Source organism: Cherax quadricarinatus, chromosome 81, assembly GCF_038502225.1.
Source record: "Cherax quadricarinatus isolate ZL_2023a chromosome 81, ASM3850222v1, whole genome shotgun sequence".
NCBI classification, from domain to species: Eukaryota; Metazoa; Arthropoda; class Malacostraca; order Decapoda; family Parastacidae; genus Cherax; species Cherax quadricarinatus.
Genome location: NC_091372.1, coordinates 2,913,369 through 2,941,167, shown reverse-complemented (window position 1 = coordinate 2,941,167; position 27,799 = coordinate 2,913,369). Strand labels below are relative to the sequence as shown.

Here is a 27,799-nt window from a genome sequence, read left to right as displayed (position 1 = left end):
AATTGCCAGGCATAATGAGGGGAAATTCCTAGGCCTATACCTCGACAACAACCTGAACTTCAGCACCCATATCCAAAAAAGTATCCAAAACGGTTGGGATCCTCTCCAAGATATGATACTACGTGCCGCAAACTGCCCTTCTCACACTATACCATTCACTTATATATCCATACCTCACCTATGCTATATGTGCTTGGGGTTCAACTGCAGCAACATACCTAAAGCCAATAATAACCCAACAAAAAGCCGCAGTAAGAATAATCACTAAATCCCATCCCTGGCAACACACCCCCCCACTCTTCATAGATCTAAACTTACTCCCTGTTCAGTACATTCACACTTACTACTGTGCAATCTACATCTACAGGACCTTAAATTCCAATATTAACCTTGACCTAAAACGCTTTCTTGATAGTTGCGACAGAACCCACAGGCACAATACCAGACACAAACATCTCTATGACATTCCCCGAGTCCGACTAAACCTTCACAAAAATTTAATGTATGTCAAAGGCCCTAAAATCTGGAACACCCTACCTGAAAATTCTAAAACTGCAGACACATTCATCACCTTCAAAACTACCATCAGAAAACATCTTATCTCCCTGATACACCCTGTCAACTAATTACATGAATACCACCTGGTGGTTAACACTTACACTCACTCACCCATTTGACCATAAACAGAAATATCAATCTCAATCTCAAAATAATGAATCTTAACTAGTCATAAGTTGGCCTGTGATACTCCAATACTGAAACTATGTATAGTGCCAAATCAAAAGCATTCACATTGCTAAACTCAGAAACTAGTATTTAGTCACTTAGCCATAATACCAACTTACCTCATAATTTTGTAATATTTTAAACTTAAGATTTAATTTAAGTCTGCCCGAAATGCCTAGCCATGCTAGGTGTTCTAGTGGTACACTCTGTTATTATTATTTTACTACATGTAAACAATACAATAACCAAATTCTGTAAACTCAGCATTGTAATCCTTATAGAGAATAAACTTTGAATTTGAATTTGAATTTGTTCCCTAGGTTTCCTCAACTTGTTAATCTCACTCCAAAACTTTTTCTTATTTTCAACAAAATTTGTTGATAACATCTCACCCACTCTCCTATTTGCTCTCTTTTTACATTGCTTCACCACTCTCTTAACCTCTCTCTTTTTCTCCATATACTCTTCCCTAACCATACCCCGGCCGGGATTGAACCCGCGGTCAGAGAGTCTCAAAACACCAGCCCGTCGCGTTAGCCACTAGACCAGCTAGCCACAATAAGATTCGTCCAACTTGGTATATTTCTACACCATAGGAAGGTTAGCATAGGCACCACTGTGACCACAAATGCAAGTTTTTAAAGACAAATCTCCAGCTAGCGTGGCCGTGACGAACTCTAGCTCAAGTCCCTTCACTGCCGTCAACATGACTCCGAAAAAGTTGGCAATTCAAACAAACCATACCCCGGGTGGGATTGAACCCCCGCGGTCAGGAGTCTCAAAACTCCCCGCCCCTCGGGGTTAACCAGTAAAACCAGCCCGGGCCCAAAAGATTCATCCCAAATAGGTTTTTCTACAGGGAAGGGGTTGCCAGGCACCCCTGTGACCACAACTTGCATTTGTGGTCACCGGGGGCTGCCCCTCCTTTCCTATGAGGGGAAATTCCCCGGTTTCCAAAACTTTTTGTGGCCCAATTCTAATGTGGCGGCCAAATTTTAAAAAAACCCCTGACCCAATTCCCAAACCCAATTGGGGTTTTTTTAAAATCGGGCTCTTTAAATAAAACCCTCTTCCTTTTGCATCACTTCCATTTTTTTAAAAAATTTTTTTCCCCTTTCCACTCTTTTTCTTCCACCAATCGCTCTTCTTCCCTCCTGCACCCACTTTCCTGTAACCCAAACTTCTGCTGAACCTCTCTACTTTTTTAACCCCCCAACATCTTTGCCCCCCATTGCCTATACTTTCATTGGCCCATCTATCCCCCCAACAGTTGTTTATATCTTTCTGCCTCTTCTTTTGGTTTAAAAACCCTTTCCCCTCTCTCTTACTTGCTGCTTCTATTTTCCTTGTACCCCATCTCCTTTTTTACTCTCACTGTGGGCTAAAACTAAAGTGATGTGATATATTTTGTGGCCCCTCTAAAATATATACATCCTAAAAGCCCCTATAACAGTCTTTTATCTCCTTCGTAGCCCAACAAACTACTCCCTTTGTCCCCAAATCATATCTTGTATTTATTTATCCTCTTTTTTTTAAACCCCTTTCAGGGTCCGCCTTGATCTGGGTTTCCCTTTCCCGGGGTCCCAAATCGTAAAATCCCCCATGAGCTCAGCTCACTCGGGAAAAGCGGGAGCAGTAAATTTTGGGAGCCTAGATATGAAAAATACATTTGGTATGTGTACCCAAAAAACAAATCCTGCAGCACACAGGGGAGAAAAAAAAACTGAAACCGTAATTTTCAATTAAAACAGTGATTTTGCGGTTTTTTTTTTTTGTTTTGTTTATAGTTGTATTTGCAATTTCTTGATCTCATTTGATAAAAAGGAAATATACTCAAAAAGAGATGTTTTTTGATTGGTTTTAGTACTGGAAATGGCTTGAAACGGGAAGCTCAAGTAGAAAAATGTTAAATTTTGCCAATGTTAAAGGTAAAAAATGACCTCACATATCTAATACATGACAGCTGGTGGGTCTAATATGTTTACAAATGTGGTGATGATATTTATTAAAATTTTTTGGGGTTTTCATAACAGTAAAAACTTCTATTTTTGGTTTGAATAAAAATTCATTATTTTAAAAAAAAATAAAAATGGAATTCATTTTTTAAAGCCTCAAAACATAACCCCAATGAAAGAAATCTAGTTTAGTGCCAGGAATGCCTGCATTGTTTATTCTGGGCCCCATTTTTAAAAGGAATATTTTAATTTTGCATTAAATTGGCCAAATTTCCAATTTTGGTCACTTTCCTTTTTTTTGAAACAGTTGACCGGGGAATTTTTTGTGCTCAATCGTTAGAATAAATAATACTAATTTAAATAGCTAAAATTTGGTTGACTGGAATATTAAATTTGGGCCCAAAATTTAGTCAAAGTAAACAAAAAACGCTGATCGTAAATATGCCAACATCAAAATTAAAAAGCATAATTTAAAAAAATTTTTGATCCCAAAATTTTATAGTTTTTGTTTTATTACTTTCAGAAAAAATTCTCTACCATATCATAAGTAAAAATAAAAATTATTTTTAGAAAAAATTTTTGGACCCCGGTGCCCTTTTTTAAATTTGGCCTCTGGACCTGAAAAAGGGTTTAAAAAATGTTATTATTTTATTTAAAAGATTCCCCCCAAAAGGGAGGAGTGGCCCCAAAAAAAACTTTCACCATCATTCACTCCATCACTGTCTTGCCAGAAGGTGCTTTACACTACAGTTTTTAAACTGCAACATTAACACCCCTCCTTCAGGTGCAGGCCTGTACTTCCATCTCCAGGACTCAAGTCCGGCCTGCATTTCCTGAATCCCTTCATAAATGTTACTTTCCCTCAACAACGTCAAATTAAAACCATTTGTCTCCATTCACTCCTATCAAACACGCTCAAGCATGCCTGCTGGAAGTCCGCCCCTTTTTCCAAAACCTCCTTTACCCCTCCCCCAAACCCCTTCCTGCGCCCCCTACCCGCCTTCCTTCCACTACAGACTGATACCTCTTGAAGTCATTCTGTTTCGCTCCATTCTCTCTACATGTCGAACCACCTCAACAACCTTCCTCAGCCCTGGCCCAACAGTTTTGGTAATCCGCACCTCCCCCTAATTTCCCAAAACCCTCCCAATTCTCTGCATTATATTCACCAAAATTGCCCTCAGACATGACATCTCCATGCCCCCAGCCTTCTCTCGCTGAAACATTCATCACCCGCTTCCACCCATATAAGGCGTTGGTAAAACTATACTCTCATACTTTCCCCCTCTTTGCCTCCAAGGACAAAGTTCTTTGTCTCCACAGACTCCTAAGTGCACCACTCACTCTTTTCCCTCATCAATTCTATGATTCACCTCATCTTTCATGACCCATCCGCTGCACGTCCACTCCCAAATATCTGAATCGTTCACCTCCTCCATACTCTCTCCCCCCAATCGATATTCAATCTTTCATCACCTAATTTTTTGTTATCCTCAAAACCTTACTCTTTCCTGTATTCACCTTGAATTTTCTTTTTTTGCACCCCCTACAAATTCATCCACCAATCTCTGCAACTTCTCTTCAGAATCTCCCAAGAGCACAGTGTCATCAGCAAAGAGCAGCTGTGACAACTCCACTTTGTGTTGATTCTTTATCTTTTAACTCCCCCTCTTGCCAAGACCCTCGCATTTACTTCTCTTACAACCCCATCTATAAATATATTAAACAACCAGGGTGACATCACATCTTCTAAGGCCTACTTTTACTGGGAAAAATTTCCCTCTTTCCTACATACTCTAACTTGGCCTCACTATCCTCGTAAAAACTCTTCACTGCTTTCCAGTAACCTACCTCCTACACCATACACTTGCAACATCTGCCACATTGCCCCCTATCCACCCTGTCATACGCCTTTTCCAAATCCATAAATGCCACAAAGACCTCTTTAGCCTTATCTAAATACTGTTCACTTATATGTTTCACTGTAAACACCTGGGCCACACCCCTACCTTCCTAAAGCCTCCTTGTTCATCTCTATCCCATTCTCCCTCTTACTCTTAATTCTTTCAATTATAACTCTACCATACACTTTAAGGTACACTCAACAGACTTATCCCCTATAATTTTTTACTCTCTTTTATCCCTTTGCCTTTATACAAAGGAACTATGCATACTCTCTGCCAATCCCTAGGTACCTACCCTCTTCCTACATTTATTAAACAATTGCACCAACCCTCCCCAAAACCTATCCCCACCTGCTTTTAACATTTCTATCTTTATCCCATCAATCCCGGCTGCCTTACCCTTTCATTTTACCTACTGCCTCCGAACTTCCCCACACTCACAACTGGCTCTTCCTCCTCCTACAAAATGTTATTCCTCCTTGCCCTATACACGAAATCACACTTCCCTATCTTCCCTCAACATTTAACAATTCCTCAAAATATTCCTTCCATCTTCCCAATCCTCTAACTCTCCATTTAATAACTCTCCCCTCCTATTTTAACTGACAAATCCATTTGTTCTCTAGGCTTTCTTAACTTGTAATCTCCTCCAAACTTTCTTATTTTCAACAAAATTTGTTGATAACATCTCCCACCCCTCATTTTGCTCTCTTTTTACATTGCTTACCCTCTCTTAACCTCTCTCTTTCTCCATATACTCTTCCTCCTTGCATCACTTCTACTTTGTAAAAAATCTCATTCTCTTTTCTCTCCTTACTACTCTCTTCATCATCATTCCTGTCGCTCCTCTTCCCTCCCGCACCCCCTTTTCCTGTAACCACAAACTTCTGCTAACACTCTAACACTACATTTTAAACCTACCCTATATATTACCCATAAAAAACCCCTTTCTATACAAAGTTCAATCAAAGGCTCCCATCACCATTTGCAGGTACCCCAAACTTACCTCTGGCCTCTCTCTAAATTTTTCTCCTACTTTAGTATTTGGGGCCCCTACCATAATTTCTTTCTCACTTGGTTCAAAGGTTCCTATACATTTGTTTAAAATCTTCCAAATCTCTCTGACTCCCCTCCTCCTCTCTTCTCCTGGTGCATACATGCTATTATGACCCACTTTTAGCATCCAACCCTTATTTTAACCCTTTGAAGGTTGGAGGCCCTCTCCCAAACTTCGTTCTCAGAATTGAAAAAAAAAAAAAAAAAAAAAAAAAAATCTTATGAAATGATAATTTTTTTCCTATCATAATGACAAAAAGTATGAAATTTGATAAAAAACGTTGGAATTATGCTCTTGATTTTCGGTCTAAAGTTGGGTTTTTGCCCACTTTAGCCTTTTTTTCGTAAATTCCATTTTGCATTCCTAAAATCTAGCTATTTCCTGGCTCCTTTTTGTTCCATCGATTGAATAAAAATCCACCCATTTATGATTTCAACTACCCAATAAAGTATACTCAGAAATTTGGGCAATTTGGGAAATTTCCAAATTTCAAAGATGCCAATTTAAAAATAGTGGGGGCATGTACTGTCTAGACAGACCATGCTGTCTCCGCTTATTCATTTTGTGTCTGCTGGTGCCACCTTAGGCGTTGCCATTCCCCTCCTGCCTTGCCTCCTCTCACTCACACAGCGGCCTGGCGGGGGCACAAGGCCTCTAGTGCTCGTGGGATGGCCCCCCGGGCCATGGGCCAACCAAAGCCTGTGTACCCCCGACCTTTCAATAAACTAAAGCCCCCCCAAAGAGTATATCTTGAACCCCCCGCTCTGAAACGCCTCCAATTAATCTTGTTCAACTTGGTGCAGCGGTGGTCGGCATTTGTGTTTACCGAGAGGAAGGAAGGGAAGTCATCTTCTTCATCCCCTTCAAAAATCCGTCTCTCCCGCGGTTATCCCGATTGGGGGTCTGCGTTTCAGCATCAACAAAGGGACAAGCAGGATCAGCGAAATTTGGGAAATTTTTTGAGTTATGTGGCGTCATGCCCCCTCGGCCCCCCCCTGTTTCTCCGTGGCGTGTTCAGCGTCCATGTTCTTTGTTGTTCAGCTCAGCACGCTGTTTCAGCAAGCCAGAGGGGGAGTTTTGTGGGGATTTCTGCATCCGTGTGTTTCCCTTTTTTGTAGTGGGGGAAAGGGGAGATGGCCAGATGCTCCTGCCCCTCCCCACGTCCGCCACCACACTCCATACACTCACCCTGCCTCCCTCTGCTGTGTTTTTTGCTGTTTTTTTTGATTCATTGCCAGGCTGTGTATCCGGTGCCGAGGCCACTTTTGGGCTCGTCGTCGCTCCCGTAGATCGCAAACCCCGCAGTGGCGCCCGTGATCACTCCACATGGATCGGCCCCTCGGTGTGGACAATCCGTGGATCTACAAACCCCGTGAGTTGCACCAGATGTCCCGGCCTCTCGGGGTTTTCCGCATCACATTGGCGTCACTGCTGCTGGCGTCACCTGTAAAACCCCTGATGTCACCCAGTGTTCAGTAATTATTTGTATTGTCGAAGACTGAGAAGATATATTCTTTCTTTTTCTTTCAACGTCCAGCGTATCCCCCTGGGGGGGGTGGCCCAAAAAAAAAAACTGAAGTTTCTCCTTTTAAATTTAGTAAATATACAGGGGGAAAGGGGGTTTCTACCCCCTTCTCCCGGCATTTTAATCGCCTCTTCCGCATGGGTTACAGAGGAAAATTCTGTTCCCCCTTCCCCCTGGAGATAAGAGGGGAAAAAAACAAGAACAAAAATTTGAAAGAAAATAAAAAAAACCCCGAGGGGTGTATATATATGTTGTACATGTATGTGTAGTGTGACCTAGGTGAAGTAGAAGTAAAAACTTACCTTTAAACTTTCATTTTAGAGACAGACAAAGACACCCGCAATCCTACCATCATGTAAAACAATTTAGCTTTTTTACCTCACTTGGAGGGGGAAAATACCTCCTGGGGGTTCTGTCTAACCCTACCTACAGAAGATATATTGTGTTAATTAATTCCTCTCAGTCAGTGTTCTCACATTTTAGTATATGTCTAAGTGTCAGTTTTGTGCACAGAAAAACATCATTTCTAGTTTAAGCCTGTTGTCCCCATGTACTGGGGGTTGTGAAAAGGTTTCCATGTTTTCCAGTGGGGTCTGGGCCAGACCTGAGTACCCACTGTGCTAAGTCACCCGTTGACCAGTGCGTTTGAAACTGATGTCAAGTCCCCCCCGGAGCCGGTCACTCATGGATGTTCTCAAAACCCCCATTATCTGTTTTACGATTCCCCCGGTTTTTTCCACTTCACCCCCAGCCCCTTGAGTGCAGTTATATTAGAAAAACAAGTGGGGGGCCCCAAGGAATAACCTCTGCTATAACCCAACCTTTTGGGAGAAGGGCACTCATCAAGCGGCAGTTAGCCCTGTTGGCTGGCGCTTGTCAGCCTCGTGTCCTAAAGCTTCATTTGACAGCCTGCAAAAAGAAGATGTCACTGACTGCTGGCTCTCCCCGCGGTCTGGTGTTGATGTTACCTCCCAGATTTTTGGGATCGTCTCTGCCCGACTCGCTCCCCCCAATTTCGCTCCGGCTCGCGGCAGTGACGGCCCAGCAACGGTACCAGTCAAGAAGTGTCCTCCTTCCCGAAGCCCTCCCCGGTTCCCAGGTTTTGTCGGCGCCTCCCCCGGGGCCCCAAACATGTCGTGCCCCGGGTTTGGGTAAAAACCTGAAAACCCCCTACGAGGGCTTTTACCGTTCGGAGGGCCGTCCCCTTTGTCCCCCGGCTCACCCAGCGATGCTCCGTGTTGCAGTATCTGTCCGGGCCGGGAAAGGGGGTGCAGTGATGCCCATCAATGCTCACCCCCAAACAATGTTTAGCACCCCCCTTTTTTTTCTTTCCCCCCCTGTGGGGAAGTTTTTTCAATGTCCAAAATTATATATTTTTTTATTTTTTTCTCCCCTGTTCCTGAGAGGGGGGCCCGGGTTTTTTTCCCACCAATGTTGTGCCCCGGGAAACGTCGGGGGGTAGGGGGCCCGCTTTGTAGACACCCTGTCCTGTTTGCACAGACAGCCCATGCTGTCTCCCAAACCCAGTTCATTTTTGCTCCCATGCTGGTCTGCCACCTATAGGGGTTCCCCTTTAGCCTGCCTCCCCTTGCCTCCTCTCACTCCAAAAGCCCCCTGCGGAAAAGGGCCGGCCTACCCCTAGCTCTCTCTCGTGGGATGGCCCCGAACCATGGGCCAACATTTCCTGTGTACCCCCCACGACTTAACAATAAAAAAGGGCCCCCCCAAAGGCGTATCTTTAAACCCCCGCTTCAGCCCTCCAAATAACCCTTTTTTTTATAATAGGGTCCAGAAAAAACAAGACAGACTTTCCCCATGGCACTAAAATAACTTTTTATCTGTTCATTAGTCACGTTTCTAAGGCCCCTCTTACATTTTTTTTGCTTTCCATTTTGAATTTTATTCTCACAGAAAATAGAAGGTTTTTTTTTGGGGGTATACTACCATCATTGAAAAAAACAGTATAAATGATAAAAAGCGCCGTGAAAGAATATTGGACTCCCATTTGGGCGTGTATTGGATGCATGGCTTGTTTTTTTACTTTTGGGAACAGGCAAAAAATGGATCATTTTAGCTACTTTGAGCTAAATTTTCCCAAAAAACTTGTATAGAAAAATCAAAACCATCTCCTTTAATATATTTTCCCAAATTCTAAAAGTGAGCCCAAAAGGAAATGAAAATAAATTATAAATACCATACAAAAAACACTAAAAAATTGCTGTTTTAAACCAAAAAAAAGGGTTTTTCTCTTTTTACACGGGGATCAGGATTTTATACTCGCACACTTCCCAGGGGCCCTTTTCTTTCATTGCAGGCCTCCCAGCTTTTTCCCCCAGATCGGGAAGGAGCGGGGAATTTAGGCGTATAAATCGGGGCCCGACCCTGCCTGCAATGGCGTCCTTGTCCCCCCTTTTGACCCTAAAAGGGTTAACCCAAATAATCCTTGAATTTACACTTTTAAATTTCCTCTTCCCCCCTTCCCTGGCGTCCTTTAACATTATTGTATTGGGGTTAAAAAGGGATAACGAGGGTTAAAGGGAATAAACACCTTGTGGATGGAAACGCTATATTTGTCAGACTGTGGTAAAGGCCCAACCTGCCGTGTGTTCCCTGGTAGACCTTTTCGTGGACTGGGGGGCGGGGTGGCATCCTCCCCCACTAAATCCCCGCATCCGTGGCGTCCTTACGCCCCACTAGGGCTAGTGGGGTCGTCTATATAAAACTTTGGAGGGCCCATGATACTCAGATAAAACAATACATTTGGGGACCCAGCAACTATGCTGACATTTTACTACCCCCCTTAGCCCCTAACTTTTTCAGTCTTTTGTTAATTCCTTTTTATTTTTTTGAAACTCCCCCCCCCAGTTTTGTTTCCCCAAGGCCAGGAGACCCAACTTCTTTACTTTCCCCTAACATCAGCAATTATCTCTTTTTTCACCCCTTTCATCCACGTACATTAAAGCATCCCAGTTTTAAAAAATTTTTTCCTCTTCTTTTTTTTTAGTACTTAAATGTTTACAGGGAAGGGTTACAAACCCTTTGCCCCCGGCATTTTAGTTCCTCATCGTCAAGCATTAAATTTTGGGGGGAAAAGTTTTTTCCTTACCCCCATGGAGTACATATTACATATTAAACAGTGTTTTCTTCCCCCTGTCTTGGTAAGGGCCCCGATTAAAAAATCATACAGCATCCTCAATATTTTAAAAAGTGGATTTTTTTAAATTTTTTCAATGTAAAAAAAAAACCATACCCAACGAAAAGCTTTTGATACAGGGGACCATAACTCTGCTCAAAATTGCACTATGATATCAAACCCCCCCTCAACTACCTAAAGCCCTTTTAAATGGAGTTCAATATTTTTGCAGAGGGGTCCAAATTCTTTCCCACAACCAATCACAGTAGGAGCCCCAAAAGGGAAGTGTCCCCGGACCCTCCTCTTTCTCATCTACATCAATGATCCCCCAAAAATGCATCAAAATACTCAAACCCATATTATTTGCAGAGGGCCTACATATTTTTTTCCCCCCCAAACCCCAGTCATTTTTCGCCAACACTGTCAATCCCGGTTGCAGAAAATATCTGCCTGGATGATGACTAATAAACCCCTAGTCTAAAAAAACCTTTTTCATTCAGTTTGGAAAAAAGTTTTGCAAATGTCCATTAACATAATCAAAAGCGGATCATCAGCCCAAAAGACTTGCAGGGGAAAAAATTCCTGGGGTATCCACCTTGACAGTAGCCTCAATTTTCCAGTGCATATACAATAAACCCAAAGAAAATCTCTAAGCCCTGGGCATACTATCAAAGAAAAAGGTACTCCTTTCCCCGTAACTCTCCTGGTACTGTCCCAAAACCCATCCAAAACCCCTTATCTCACATATAAATTTGTGCATGGGATAAACCCAACATTCAATCATCAAAAGACCTCTTTTTGCAAAAGGCAGCAGAAAAATTATAACAAATTCCCCCCCCCCAAGCATATCCCCCAAATTTTTAAAAAGTCTAAATCTTACCATTAAGAACATCCCTACTTTTTCCCTTGTGCCTACTACATACACAAAACCCCAATACACACAAATATAAACCCTCCCCAAATTTCTCCTCAACCCAAACCCCAGGACATAGGGCCAAAATTTTTAAGACACAGATCTTTTTTTTGATGTACCTAAAATGTCCATATCAGACTGTGAAAAAACTTTTGTAAAAAAGGGGCCGAAATATAAATTCTTTCAGAAGATACAAAGAAACTCAGTCTAAAAATTTTTTTTAAAAGGACTCTTCTAAAAAACCATTAAATCACCCCTAGACTAAATGCTAAATCTCAGTCTAAATACCCCCAGTTATTATTCTCATATCAAAATTTTAACAATTTTTTAAAAACCTTTTTTATCCATTCCCAACGGGAAATTTTAATTGAATCATTTTTTTTTAAAAAAAAGAAATTTTGAATATATGAATATATCTTTCCTAGGTAGTAGGTTGGTGAAAACAACGCCAAAAGGGAGCTTTTCCGTCCTCCCAAAGTGGGCGAAAAAGGGGGCCTTAATTGTTTTACATGTTTGGTAGGATTCTGGTTTTTTTTATTTCTTCTCATACACATGAAAAGATTTCAGGTATGTCTTGCTACTTCAACAATTAGGTCAAACTACACATACATGTCCCAAACATATATATACACACCTCTCGGGGTTTTTCTTCTATTTTCTTTCTAGTTCTTGCTCTTGTTTTTTTCCCTCTTACCTCCAGGGGGAAGTGGAACAAATTCTTCTATTGCCATGGTTTTGAAAGGCGGCTAAAATCAGGGGGCGGGGGCTAATCCCTTCTCCTGTATAAATTACTAAATGTGAGGGCTTTCGTTTTTTTTTTTACCCCCCCAGTGGGATACGGCCGGTGTGTTGAAAGAAGAATACATGTATATCTTTTGTCTTAAAAAAATTAGTTCCAATAATTAATAATCTACTGTACAACTATGATATAATTCTTGTGTTAAGTAGTAAATAAACCCCAATAATTTTAAAATTGGCCCTTTTTTTCCAAGGCAAAAAGGGGACTCTCTTTGCTTTTCAATCATTTTGAAATACATTTTAATGTACTTTTTGGGAGACAGCAACCCCCCGGGAAGTACTACCCCTGCCAGAAACTGTGAAACGAAACCTGTATTTTGCATGATGGTGGGATTCGGGTTTTTCTTTTTCTTCTCATAAACACCCCTAGATAACAGGGGATATCTTTTTTCTCCTACTTACACTTTAGTCCCCTTAAAGAAAACACACATGCATATACAGGGGAGGTTAAAAGATTTTTTTCCCTCCAGAAGTATGTTCAGGTCCCAGTACGGGCCCGAATTTGTTCCCATAAAAATATTCAAGTAGATTAGTCCATTTCAGCCCCCAAAACCTTACCCATTTAAGCGCCCATAAATACACTTACATTTGGGTGCTTTCCGGAGTGTCGTTTGGGGTCCATTATATATATATATACATACACCCGGGATTTTCCCCTTTTTAAAATGGCTCTTGTTCTTCTTTATTTCTTCTATTGTCCAGGGGGAAGTAAAAAAGAATCCCTCCGTAAGCCATGCATGTGTATGAATGACTAAAATCCCGGAGCAATGGGCAAATAACCCCCCTTCTCCTGTAGACTTTTTACTAAAAGAAGAAAAAAAACTTTATAAAACTGGGATCTTGAATGTGCGTGGATTAGTCGGGATGACAAAACAGATGATTGCTGATGTTTGAATAAAAAGAAGTTGGATGTCCGGGCCCCCAAAGGGAAAAAAGCTTGGGGGTGGGGGATTTTTTGGGGGGGAAATAAATGGGATTAAATCTGGAGTATCTGAGGGGTTGGGGACCCAAGGGAAAGGGGGTAAAATAATTTGAAGGACCCAGTTATGGAAGGAAAAAAAGAAATGAAAGTGTAAATTCAAAATTATGGGTTTAAAGAAAAGGCTGGGGGAAAAAAAGTGGGTCATAAAAAATTTTATGCACCTGGGGGAAGAGGGGAATGCAGAGGAGAGAAAAATTTTGGGAATGTTAAAAAAATGTAAAAGGGCCTTTAACCAAGTGAAAGGGGCAATTGTGGTAGGGGCCCCAAATGCTAAAGTGGAAAAAATTTTTTAAGAGGGTGTGGGGGGTTAATTTTGGGGGTCCCGGGTGTAAATGATAATGGGGCCCTTTGATTGAATTTTTATAAAAAGGGGTTTAATTATAGGAAATTACATATTTTAAAAAAAGAGGATAAATAAGTATAAAGATTGATGTGGGGCCCCAAAATGACAGTAGTTTGTTGGTTTTATGTATTGGTAGATAAAAAAAACTGTTGGTAGATTTTGGGATATACATGTTTAAAAGGGGGCCCCAAATATATCAGATCCTTTCTAGTTGTAGTTACACTGAGGTTAAAAGGTAGATGGGATAAAAGGAGAATAAAAAGGCACCCCAAGGGAAGAGAGGGTGAAGGTTTATAAACTAAAAGGAGACAGCTAGGGTAAGATATAAACAGCTATTGGGGGGTAGAGGGGCCCTAAAAAAACAAAAAGGATGGGTTGAAGGGGGTATGGGGCAGGTTTAAAAAATATAATTTAAAAGTGTTGAAGTTTGTGGAACAGGAAAGTGGGTGTGGGGGGGAAAGGGCGTTTGGGTGGAATGATGATGTAAAGGAGTAGTAAGGGAAAAATTTAAACATATAAATTTTTCAAAGTGAAGTGATGCAAGGAGGAAGGTTTTGGAGAAAAGGGGGGTTAAGGGGTGGTAAAACAATGAAAAGGGGAAACCGAAAAGGAAATTGGGTGAGATTTTATCAACAAATTTTGTTGAAAATAAAAAAATTTTTGGAGTGGATTAACAAGTTAAGGAAGCCTAGAAACAAAGGGTTTTGTCATTTAAAAAATAGGAGGGGGGAATTATTAAATGGATAGTTGGGGTTATTGGGAAGATGGGGGGAATATTTTGGGGGGTTGTTAATTTTTGATGAAGAGAGGAAACGGTTTTTTAGTGTATGGAGCAAAGGAATAACATCTTGTAGGGTGAGGAAGGCCGGGTTGGGGGGTGTGGGGAAGTTGTGAGGCAGTAGGTAAAATGAGGGGGTAAAAAGGGAAACCCCCGGGGTTGATGGGATAAAGATAAAAACTTAAAAGCAGGTGGGGATATAGTTTTGGAGTGGTTGGGCCCAATTATTTAATAAATGCATTGGAAGAGGGGTGGTACCAAAAAATTGGCAGGAGCATGCATAGTTCCCCTTTTTATAAAAAAGGGGGCAAAAAAGTGCAAAAAAATGGGGGGTAAAATCTGTTGAGGGTTTTCCATGGGGGAAATGGAACAGAATTCTTCCTCCCTAAACCATGTTTTTGAAGGGGCTAAAATGCGGGGGCAAAGGGCTAAGTAATCTCTTCTCCTGTATAAATTACTAAATTTAAAAAAAAACTTTTTTTTCTTTTTACCACCCCCCCCTCGGTGGGATACGGCCCGGGTTTTTTGAAAAAAGAAGAAGAAGTCTGTTAGTATACCTGGTAAAGTGTATGGTAGAGTTATTATTGGAAAGGGGAAATTTAAAAAATTAAAGGGAATAGGATAGAATGCAAAGGGGGCTTTTGGAAGGTAGGGGTGTTTGGACCCGGTGTTCACGGGGAAACCATAAGTGGAAAATATTTAGATAAGGGCTAAAAAGGGGCTTTGTGGCATTTATGGATTTGGAAAAAAGGGATTGACCCAGGGTGGATAGGGGGGAATTTGGGAGATGTTGCAGGTGTATGGTGTAGGAGGTAAGGGTTTCTGAAAGCAGTGAAGAGTTTTTGAGGGGTAGTGGGGGTCAAGTTAGAGTATGAAGGAAAGGGAAATTATTTCCCAGTAAAAATGGCCTTAGACAAGGATGTGTGATGTCACCCTGGTTTTTAATATTTTATAGATGGGGTTGTGAAAGTAAATGTGAATTTGGCAAAAGGTGTGGGTTAAAAAAATAAAATCACACACAAAATTTGGGGGTTGTCACAGTTGCTCTTTGCCAATGACCTGTGCTCTTGGGAGATGGGAAAAACTAATTAATAATCTTGAGGTTAAAATTAGAGGGGGAAATGATCACCAAAAACCCCTTTCCCGTTTTAAAATCATGGAAAATTTCCCCAATAATGGGAATCAAGTCTCCGTCCCCGACTTTTGGGTTGGCTGATTTCCTTTGGACTGAAAAATTACTTAGGTGGGCTGGAAATGGAATGGCCCGACTGGGGGTCAGGTAGGGGGTGATGGTTTTCCGATAGAATGCTATCAGGGCATAAAATTCTAGCTGCTCCAGTCAAAAATTTTGTTCCAAATAGGAAATTTTGTCAAACAAAAATGATCCCAAATGGATGAAAAATAATTAAAAAATCTGATTGGTCAAAAGAGGCAAAATAGGCAAATCAAAAAAGGAGGGGCAATTGAAATCGTGTATTCAGTTAAAAAAGAGAAATAAAAAGAGGGGAAATTTGAAAAGCAAATAGAGATTATGAAGGGTTTAAAATTGCAAGAAAAATGAAAACTAACCCAAAAGGTTCTTTCAGGTATACAGAAGTAAAAATCAAAGGGGCAAGATAGGCCCCACTCCAAAAATTCCTCGGTCAGCTCCCGGCAGTGATGAAATGTGTAGAATTTTTCCCCATACTTCCTCTCAGTTTTTACACAGGAGGTACCCGCGATATTCCAGTAATGATAAATTATGTAGAACAGGGGGGGTAATAAACTGTGCACTATTAGGGTCCAAATGACATGGTCCCTTTGGCAAATGAAAAAATTAAAACCCCAACAAATCCCCCGGCCCCGATAACCTTTGCAAAAGGGGTTTTAAAGGAATGTAAAGAGGAGCTTAGCACACCTTTGGCTTTTAAACTTTTCCCAAAATATCACTAAAACCCCAAGGTTTCCAGATAAGTGGGGAAAAAGAAATTTGATACCTATTTTCAAAACAGGTGACAAGGGCCTTAACTTGAACTATAGACCAATAAACCTAACCTCCATAGTGGGAAAATTTATGGAATCAATAATTGCCGAACAGTTCGTAACCTTGAAAAGCATAAATTAATCCCAATCTCGGGATGGTTTTACAAGGGGGGTTCCTGCCTTTCAATTTATTCCTTTTTTTTACTAAAGGGATTTGAGGAGGTGGGTCAGGGGAATTTAAATGATTTGTGTATATGGACAAAAAAAGGCTTTTGACAGGGTCCCCTCAAAAGACTATTGAGGAAAATTAAAGCCCCATGGAATAGGAGGAGAAATTTTTTTTCCCGGGATGACATGGTTGACAAATAGGCAGCAGAAGGTTTGCATAAATGGGGGGAAATCAGGTGGGGGGGGGGTCCCGGCGGTGTTCCCAGGGGTCAGTGTTGGGCCCCTGCTTTCCCCCAAAACTACATAACGACATAGATGAGGGCATAAGGGGACTCAAGGTTTGCGATGAAAACCAAAAGGCCGTCGAATTCATTCTGGGGACATTGGAAAACACTCCCGGAAGATTTGAATAGACTAATGCAGTGGGAAATGGCAGATGCAGTTTTTAAAATAGACAAATGCAAAATTCTAAATGTTGGACCGGGACCCAAAAACCATCCACAAAAAGCCTTTTAAAAAATGTAGATCTTAATAACAGTTCGAAAAAAATTTAGGAGTTCTGGTTGGGAGTAATCTGAAACCAAAAACAAAGTGCATAAGTGTTGCAATAAAGCTAATGGAAACCTTGGCCTATCAAGGCATAAATAATGGGTTCCCCCCAGGGTTTTTCTTCAAATCTATATCCTTGGTTGGCCTCATTTAGATTTATGCTGCCGTTTTGGTCACCAAAATTCAGAATGGATATAAATTCTCTGGAAAATGTACAAAAGGGGGATGGCAAAAATGATCCCATGTATCCCGAAACCTTCCCTTTAGGATAGACTAAAAGGGCCCCGAAACTGCACTCTCTAGAAAAGGGATTGGGGAAATTAAAGGGGGTATGATTTTAGGTGTATAAATGGAAGACAGGAATAAATAAAAAGGGTTAAAAAAGTTTGCTGAAAATATCTAGCCTAAACAGGACTGCAGCAATGGTTTTAAGTTGGAAAAAATTCAGATTCAGGAGGGATATAGGAAAGTACTGGTTTGGTAATAGAGTTGTGGATTAAATGGAACAAACTCCCCAAAAACCTTATAAAAGGCCAAACGTTGTGTAACTTTAAAAAAAGGTTGGATAAATACCTGGGGTAGATTTTGGGTGGGTGTGAGTTAGACCTGATGGGTTGTGCGCCGGGTCGGTTGCCCCTGTTCCTCCTTAAGTCAGTGTGACCTGACCTGGCTAGGTTGGGTGCATTGGCAAGCCGGGGGAAAACGGGCCTGCCTACGCGGGCAATGGGCCTTCTGCAGTGTTCCCGTTCTTATGTTCTTCTTATGAGATTCTGAAAAGAAGTTGCAGAGATTGGTGGATGAATTTGGTGGTGTGCAAAGAAGAAAATTAAAAGTGAATACAGGAAAAAAGAATGTTATAAAAGGGTAACAAAAAATTAAGGGGATGAAAAATTGGATATCAGATTGGAGGGAGAGAGAGTATGGAGGAAATTTAATGTATTCAGATATTTGGGAGTGGGCGTGTCAGCGGATGGGTTTTTTGAAAAATGAAGGGGGAATCCCCAGAACTGATAAGGGAAAAGGGTGGCGGTGCACTTAAGTCTGTGGAGACAAAAAACTTTTTTCCTTGGAGGCAAAAAAGGGGAAAGGAGTATAGTTTCCAACGCTCTTTATGGGTGTGGGCATGGGGGGGTGAATGTTGCAGCGAGGGGGAAAACTGGGGGGTGGAGATGTCATTAGGGCAATTGGAGGGGTGAATATAATGCAGAAAAATTCGTGATTTGGAAGTTAGGAGGTGCCGGGGGTTAGCAAAACTGTTGTCCCGGGGCTGAGGGAAGGGGTTTTTGAGGGGGTTTGGACATGTAGAGAGAATGGAGGCGAAATAGAGTGACTTCAGAGTGTATCAGTCTGTAGTGGAAGGAAAAAGGGGTAGGGGTTTTCCTGGAAAAGGGTTTGGGGGGGAGGGGGTAAGGGGGGTTTTGTGTGCGAGGGGCCGGACTTCCAGCAGGCATGCGTGGCGTGTTTGATAAAATGAATGGGGGACAAATGGTTTTAATACGCGTGCTGCTGGGTGTGGCAAGTAACATTTGTGAAAGGGGGTTTAGAAACCCCGGGAAAGGGGGACTTGGGGTCCTGGAGATGGGAAGTACAAAATTTCCTGCACTCTGAAGGAGGGTGTTAATGTTCGGTTTAAAAACTGTGGGGTTTAAAACACCCCCTTTTGGCAAGACAGTGATGAGTGAATGATGGTGAAAGTTTTTTTTTTTTTACCCCCCTGCCTTTAGTGAGAATCGGCCAGTGTGATAATAATAAAAAAAAAATAAATAAAATTTTCAAAGGGAAAGGTTGTGTTTTTTAATGCTTAAAAAGCCAGGTTAAATGAATGATCAATGATTACCACACAAAAAACTTTCCTCTCAAAACACATACATTATCTTGATTTTTTTAAAAAGTTTTGCTGCCACCAGCAGCAACAACCTGGTTGACAGGCAAACCCCAGATGAGCATGGCCCATGGCAGAACCCCCGGGGGGAAAACTATCAGAACTCATCAAAAGGGAAACAACAGCATAGTCCCGTAGCTAATAGGCATGTCTCAGCACTTGTACTATTTTCTTTAATCTTTTCCCAACCTAACCACAAAACCACAGTTTTAATATTTGGTAGAAAAAATTACTGTAATGAACCGTCGTTTAACACATTAATTTCATTCCTGAAAATGCCATGTTAGACAAAACTGTTTAAACCCAAAATGAAGAACTTATGTGAAAAATAGGGTTACATTCCTGGAGCCCCCCAAAAACCAAACAACTTTTTTTTTTAAAACCCCCAGATCTTACAAAAAAAAAAAGGAAATTTTAATTGTAGTTCATTGTCGTGATGTATTATGTAGTTTTTTCTCGTAAGACTACAAATGCAACAGAAATAATTACAGTGGGCCCCTATCCCCTTTTGTAAAACTCTATACATAAAGAAAAATGGAAAATTTATTACCCCGAAGATAAAAAAAAAGTCTGAAAAACAATTAAAGACTTCTCAAAAGCCCTTAATCACCCCCCAGACTAAATCTAAATATTCAGTATACATTTTTCTCACCCATGTGCTCCCCCATCATAACTGGGAAAAAATCACATTGAACCTTTTATCCATTGTTCCAAAAATATAATTGAATCTTTTTTTCACAAAACATTTTAGAATATAAATCCTTTTATCTTTGTATTATACAAATTTTGATTCATTTATAATTAATATTTCTGTACAACTATGGGAAAAAATTACTTTCCTACTGTACAACTATGATATACTATTTTAGTATTAAGTAGAATGTAAGACAATAATGTTGTTAAGTTGGCACAAAAGCCAAAGGGATAATAAGAACCCCTTTGCATTGCAACCCCTGTTTATTACACAATCTCAATGTATTCCCAAAAAAACATTAAAAAAAATAAAATAAATAAATAAAATAAATAAATTGTAAAAATTCCCGGGGTTTTTTCGATGATTGGAAAAAATAAAAAGTCTAACAAATCATTCGTAAAACCGTCAAGTTTCAGTCAATTATCAAGCCCGGGAAGTCAGTAAGTTATTCAGTCAAAATCAGTCAGTCAAGTTTTAAGTTATTCAGTGAGATTAAAAAATCAGTCCCGTCAAGTTAGTAAGTTATTCAGTGAAAATTAGTAAATCAGTCAGTCAAAATAAAAAAGTTGTTTAAATCAAATCTTTAAATCAGTCAGTCAAGTCAGTTAAGTCATTCAGTAAAGTTGAGTCATTCGTCAGTCCGTCATTCAGGCAGTCAGCCAAGTCAGTATGTTATTCAAAAAAAGTTATTAAATCCCTTAGTCAAGTCATTCAGTAAAATCAGTCAGTAAAAACCAGTGTAAGTCAGTCGTCAAGTATCGGGAAAATCAGTCAGTCATCCCCACAAACTCATATCTACCTCATTCTTTTTTTCGTACAAAAAGACACTTCATTCTGGGTACAGACTATCTCTTGTCTAATATCTATTTTCTTATCGACCTTTTTTTTTTCAATAACACTTTATGCCTACTGGGTGCCATGAAATTTAGCAGTTTTAAAATATGGCAATTTCGTTCTAAACAAAACACAGCGAGCTACTGGCACAGGTTTGTCCAAACATTATAAAACAGGTTTGGGGGGGAGGTTGTTAGGGTGGTGATGCGGGGGGGGATGGCGACCCCTTGGGGTTTATTAAGCTAAAAATGTTTTTTTCAAATGTTAAAAAATTTTTTTTTAAACAAAAAATATTTGAAATTTTTAATTGTTTATAAAAAAACAAAAATGTTAAGCGACTTTTATTGTAGTAGGGTCACATACATGGGAATGGGAAAGTTTTTCGTCTACAACTGGCGAAAACTCTTCAGGATACCCCAACTGCATTTTTTAAATTTTGGGCAGGGTTTTTTAAATATCTCCCAAAATATTGTTCTTTCCCCGAACTTGAAAAAATAAAAAAACTGAACAAATTATTCACACTGAAAATGATAGCAAATCATCAGTTTTCCCCTTTTAAATTTTTTAGACTTCCCCATGTGGGGGCCAAAAAATCTGAAAAACAAAAAGTGAAAACTTTTTGCTGATTATGAATTAATAATAACATGATTCTAACAAATCAGAATGGGGGGGGTTGAAACCAAGGGCCCTTGGGGGTAAAACTCATAGGCCAGTGTGCTAACCAATGACCTGTGAGTTTTAAGACTCCCAAACCCGCCATAGGTTCCCAAACCCCCCAATTCCCTGATTTACTTTTTTTTTTTTTAATTCTGAGGGTTTCCGGCTACCTCAGGTAAAAAAATTAAAATTCCATGTCCCCACATCCCCGAAAATAAACTGCCTTTTATTTTTTAAAAATGCGGCCATCTCCCCCTCAGGTAGGGGGGCCCAAAAAAAAAAACACTTTCACCATCACTTACACTATCACTGTACTGCCAGAGGCATACAGATAAAACAGTTAAGATGTACCTCCAAACATCAAATATCTCTAACCCTTCCTTTAGAGTGCAGATATGGCACTTCCACCTCCTGGACTTAAATCTCAACCAGTTTCCTAAATCCTTGCACAATATGTTACCTTGCTCATACTCCAACAGCTTGTCAGGTTCCAAAACCCATTTGCCTCAACTCACTCCTATCTAACATGCTCACAAATGCCTGCTTAATGTCCAAGTCCCTTGCACAAAAACCTCCCTTACCCACCTCCATCCTTTCCTAAGACAAAGTGCTTTCCTACACTGTAGATTTATTTACCCTCAAGTCATCCTAATTGCTCCATTCTCAATACAGTACAAAACATTTTAGGATATGGAAAATCTTTTAAGATCTGGTATTAGACTAAATGATTACTACATTCTAAAGCTAAATCAATCTCAAGTTATAAATGAGAAAGAATAGAGTGGAGACAATGGCACTCTGCCAACACTTGGTGAATAGACAAATGCAGAGAGTCCATTATTTGTGCAGATTTCTTTCCAATGCTACAAGTACACGCAGACGAGGTTAACCCTGAGTTCAAGTACACAGCAGACAGGAGAGACAATGTCTTCATAATCCTCCAGGAGTGATGTCACATGGGTGTCATGTGTTAGGTGGTAAAACTATTAGGGTAGCCTGTATCCACCATTATTCCCATGCTGCCACCACCACCATGCCTCATTCCCCACCTCTACCATTGCCTTCAGCTCTTCTCAATTTTTCTTACCTCAGTTGTGACGACAATGGTACCGGACAGACCAAATGTGTTTTAAGATTCTTAACAGCGGGTTTTTGGTGAATGCTGAAGCAGCTTAACTCACACCTAAGTACACCTACCATCCGACTTATGACCTGCTCGACTTACGACCACTCGACTTACGACCGTGTTTTTTATGCCAAATTTCTGGGAAATAAACAACTACAGTGGACCCCCGCTTAACGATCACCTCCAAATGACCAATTATGTAAGTGTATTTATGTAAGTGCGTTTTATGCGTGTATGTTTGGGGTCTGAAATGGACTAATCTACTTACAATATTCCTATGGGAACAAATTCGGTCAGTACTGGCACCTGAACATACTTCTAGAATGAAAAATATAGTTAACGGGGTCCACTGTATTTGTGTTGTACACAGTGTTTATCCTAAACCTTACAGTATAAAACACGAGTACTAACAGCATAAAACGTAAAGTAAAACATGAAATAGCAAAATAAAACAATAAAATAAAGTCATTACAAAATGTGATGTTGATATTCAGTAGTAAGTTCGACTTACGTCCATTGTGACTTACTGACCGGTTTCTCGGAACCGAACGTCCTAAGTCGGATGGTAGTGTATATAACACTCACATGTGACTTAATCTCCAGGGATTATATAAGACATTGTCTCTTACATCTTGGGTAAAACATTATACAAATAAATGCCTCCTTTATATTCGTTTTTTTCCACGAAGAAAAGGGTAGTAAATAAAAACAAATCAAGCAAAGAGGTATAAGAATGCTGAAGTCAAGAGAGGTGAGGGAACCAAGATCAGGTCAGCCATGACTAGACAATGGTTCAGGAAAGGTCGTAACCTTAAGATTTATCACCGATTTGTGGGTTAATTGTGAATTGTCTGAGCAAAGTATTGTAGAGTGTTCTGCTGCTCAGTTCTTACATGATGCTGAGATGTACAGACAGTCTTAAGATTCATAGGATCATCCTCCTACTTCCTCGTTACCATGGACCACGGAGCACTGCGGGACAACACGCCTCATCACGTCGTCCCTCAACTTGTGGTGATCGCGTGACTGCAGCTCCTTCAACCTTAAACAAAATAAAAATATCATGTACTTCTTCTTTTAACAAACCAGCTGCATCCCACTGAGGCAGGGTGGCCCAAAAGGAAAAACAAAGGTTTCTCCTTTTAAATTTAGTAATATATACAGGAGAAGGGTTACTAGCATCTTGCTCCTGGCATTTTATTCCTTATACATAGGGTTTTAAAGGGAAAAAGAATTCTTTCCACTTCCTATGGAACTGCATATTATCTCTAATTTTAAACTTGCTCATTCAGGATCTGAGTTGCATTCAAAAGGGGTTGACTTAAAACCTTGTTTTAAAAACTAAATGGGGGATTTCCCAACTACAAACTGTTTCCCATTGTGCGTTAAAAGTATCATAAGCAAAAATTCTGTCCCAGTTTTACTTTAAACTATAAAATTTACCAAATATTATAAAGTTTTTTTTTATAATGTATCATATAGGTAGTAGGGGAACCAAGGATACTAAAACCTGAAGTGAGTGAAAACAAAGCCGACAGTGGTACCCGGCCCCCAAAAATTTCTTCCCAGAAGGCTTTTGAGTCGATGAACAATTTTCCCTAAGGAATAATGTAATTAGATCAGCCGTTAGCCCCCAAAAAAGACTTCCTGAACTTACATAATTGTTCGTTGGGGTTTAAACGGGGTCCACTGTACTTTTTCATGATGGTAGGATTGTGGCTTTCCTAAGCATGAAAAATTTCGTAATCTTGTTTTCTATTTACATTAGGTCACATATATGAGAAAATTATAAAACACACCCCTCTGGTTTTTATTTTTTTTACTAGTTCTTCTTCTTGTTTTTTTCCCTCCATTCCAGGGGAAAGTGGAACAAATTTTTTCCTCCAAAAGCCATGTGTTTTTAAAGAAGAACAAAATGCCGAAAAAATAAAACCCCCTTCTCCTGTATACATTTAAATTAAAAAGGAAAAACTTTTTTTTTTTTTTTGGGCCACCCTGCGTGGGATGGGGCTTTTTGAAAGAAAAAAAAATTGCATACAGATGACTGGGTCAATGATACAATAGTATTTAATATACAGCAGAAGATGCAGAGGGCGGGAAACAACTGAACGTCTTAAAAACAAGGGGAGAGGAGGGGGGGAGGGAGGGGGAGGGAGATGGGGGAGGGAAGAGGGAATAGGGGAGGAATTATAACCTTGGGATGGTGTAGTGGATGGGTGCACCCACCCTTTAAAAAAGTGAAATGCAGGAGCACAACTGACACAGCCCCAATACCCAACACCACCAACACCACAGCTATACAACCCAACCAAACAACATAATTTTTTAATCAAAGTTTTAACAAATCTAAAAAAAAAAAAAAAAAAAAATTCAAAGTATATAAAAAAAAGCATATTCAGAAAAAACAAAGGGTTTGGAACCCAGTTTTCTTATTTTCAGAATATTGAAATTTGGATTTGAATTTTTTGGGAAAAATTTTCCGGTTTTGACCCACGGGAAATTTTAGTTTAACCCGCCGCCCGGATCCGATTTCCAGCGAGTCTAGACAGCCTTACGGGAAAAGTAGATTCACCCAAAAAATTTTCAATTTTTCCTGTTTATTGATTCGATGAGAAAGCCCCCAGGGGCCCAAAGAAATTTAGCACCAGCCCTTTTTAAAAAAAAGGTGAAAACATAAAAATTAAGAAAGAGATTGAGGAAAATATAAAACCCAGGTCCCTTACCCGCTTGCCGGGGATGTAAGCCCAAATCACAGTCTTTCCATCCTGGCAAAATAGATATAAAAAGGGTTAATGCTCAAAGGGTAAATATAAGGGAAAGAGATCAAAACAATTTAAATGGGGAGAAGTTGTTGTTGGAGGATAAACGAAAAACAGTTAGGGGGAGATAGTTTTGGGAAGTCAATCATTTAAAAAGGCAAGGAGTTACAGGGGATCTTAAAAAAAAATGCCTGGAATATGCTGTTAGTAAATTTAACCAAAGGGGGTTTCGTTAAAACTTTTTTATATACAGGTTGGGCATGGTGGGGCCCGGTTCAGAAAATTTGGGGGCCAAAAAATCATAATTAAGGGTACATAGAGGCTGGGGTTTCCCCCCAACAATGTTCAGTTATGATGAAACAGGGCTTTTTTTGGAAAAAAATGCCAAGGGCCTACACCAGACAGGAGGAAAAGGGCCCGCCAGGCAAAGCCTGGGAAAAACCCAACCCAGTTGTCGGCAATGCAGTGAGGATTTCAAAGTAAATTTTTTGGGGATCACCCGAAAATCCCCAGGGTTAAGAAAAAATATCATAAAAATAAATTTTTTGATGTGGAAAAAAAAAGGCATGAGTCGAGGCAAATTTTCAGGGGTGGGTCCAAAGTCTTTTGGGCCCCGGTGAAAAAAAACCCCCTGAAAATAAATTGCCACTTTGGGCCCCCTGATACAAAGTCCTCATCCTCCAGACTTGGGAAAACCAATTGTTTAGGAACTTCGTTTTTTAACAGGAGGTTCTTTCCCCAACATCCCGCTCATGGACCAACAGGTCATTCCAACTTAAAAAATTCTAAAAAAATGTTTCAAAGGGATTTTAAAGGGCCTGACACTGAAATGACCTAAGAAGGCTGGAGGGCACTTAAATCCTCCACTGCAAAGCCTTATAGGTAAGGCTTTGGGAGGAAGTGACTTTCAGGACTGAAATCTGTTGGAAAAACTGGGCCCGAATGTGTCCAAAGAAGGATTTTAAGGTTTTTAGGCGACCTGTACCCCGCCCGTTGTGGAAACTATTGTGTCTTTAGGGGAAATCCATGGGGGTTGATGAAGGGATGGGAAGAGTTTGGGGGAGGGCCACAGGAAAGAGCTTACCACTGAAGAGTTAAGACCTTTATCTGGAACATCAACAGACCAAGCTAGGGAAATTGTTTAGAGGGGGAGAGAAGGGGGAAACCTTTTTCAGCAAAAACATGTGCAAAGGGAATGAGCCAAACTTTTGTTTAAAATCACCCCGACCGTGATACAACGTTCTGCAACCTTTTTTAAAAATACTCATCCCATTTTAGGCAAATTTTAAAGAGATACCAGAAAAGAGCTCCTGACAGATTTTTAGTGTGAAGGGGGGCCCGTCCCAAAAAGACAAAAAAGGGAAGAAACCCAGAGAGGGCTTTATACCAAGTCCTTTTAAAGGGGGTTTCTTTCAACAAAACCCCATTCTCTCCCCTCGCCTTTTTCAAACGAACAAAGTCTTAATGAAGGGATGTAATTTATTTATCATTAAAAATTTAATCATTTTTAAAATTTTTATTGTTTTTTGTATGTTTTTTTTAATATTTTGGGGTTTTGAAAGAAATTATTTTCTTTCTTCTTTTGGGAAATACAGTGGGCCCCCTTTTTTATAGTTAATCCTTCTTGGGTTCATTTAAATCTACTTTTGAATCAATTTTCCCATAAGAAATAAAAGTAAATACAATTAACGTCCCAACCCCCAAATAAAAAAACAAAAATTTTTTAAAGAAATATACATTATACTAAAAAATAAATGGGGAAAAGATGAATGAAACATTTAAAAGCATAAAATTTCCTTTATTGGGGATTCTTTGGTTATGAGACTGGGGGAGGAGAGAGATTTTGGGTTGTTTGAGTTTAAGGAATTTCCTTTTGCCAAATCAGGGACCAAAAGCTTTTTTGGGGTTGTTTCTTTCTGTTTCTTTAAAGCCACTGGGCCACCTTGAAGTCACCATCCTGTCTAAAAAACTGTGGGGAAGGTCTTTTTTCGCTCTTTAACACTTCCCCAAAAAGGGCCCAAATTTTTTCCTGTCAATTTTCATTTTTTCACAGGCGGACTAGGAGCTTCTTTGGGGCTGGTAGTTTATTTAGTACTTGAAGCACTAAAATGAGTGGAATATTATGAAATATTTCGTAGGAGCACTTGAGGGACCTTCGCCACTGGTAAACAATGCCAGACTGGCTGGGTAGGAGGCCGCCTGCTCACACCATGCGTACACGTCCCGATGAACTACATTTATGCAGTCAACCTATGATTAGCTGAGCCATGTTTATATGAAAATATCCTATGATTTCCAAAATCTATGATTCCTTAAGAACTATGAAAAGCTTAGGACCACTGTATTTCAAACTTTTCGGATTTAAAACCACCACCTGGAACGGATCTAAGATGAAATCACGAGGTATTTGGGATAAAAACTACAAAAACATAATTCAGCCTTAAAAATATTGTAAATATTAAATCTATCTCTTTCAAGCATGCATAAAATGAAGAAACATCAAATATTAATAAATTTGGTAAAACTAGGTACAAATACTTATTTTAATTAAATAACTAAATAACAATAATAAAGACAATAGAAGAAGAAAATTGTCAAAGTGGAAGTCTGAATGTCTGAATGTTGTGAAATGATAAGAAAGAGATGATTGTGGATGTTATAAATGAGAAGAAGCTGATGTCCTGGCTTTAAGTGAAACAAAGCTGAAGGGGTGGGAGAGTTTCAGTGGAGAGGAATAAATGGGATTAGGTCAGGGTTTCAAATAGAGTTAGAGCTAAAGAAGGAGTAGCAATAATGTTGAAGGATGTTGGCAGGAAAAGAAGGACTATAAATGTATTAATTCAAGGATTGTGGAGTAAAATAAAGGTTGATGTGAAAGTGGGTTATAGTAGGGTATATGACCTGGAGAAGAGAGAACTGTAGACGAGAGAGAGAGAGATTTTGGGAAATGTTGAGTGAATCTGGGGAGTTTGAATCAAGTGTGAGAGTACTTGTGGTTGGGGATTTCAATGCAAAGTGGTAAAATGTTATGGAGGGAGTAGAGTAAATTTGGGG

The 27,799-nt window shown here is 40.0% G+C and overlaps 1 protein-coding gene across 1 annotated transcript in view; it reads right to left on the bottom strand.

The window, feature by feature from the left end:
- The window catches only part of LOC128699781 (KICSTOR complex protein SZT2), an 807,931-nt gene that overhangs the window by 197,768 nt on the left and 582,364 nt on the right, over positions 1-27,799 (bottom strand). Inside the window, 1 exon segment of the mRNA XM_070102247.1 lies at positions 22,880-22,958. Within this exon segment, the coding sequence (XP_069958348.1) occupies positions 22,880-22,958 (79 nt within the window).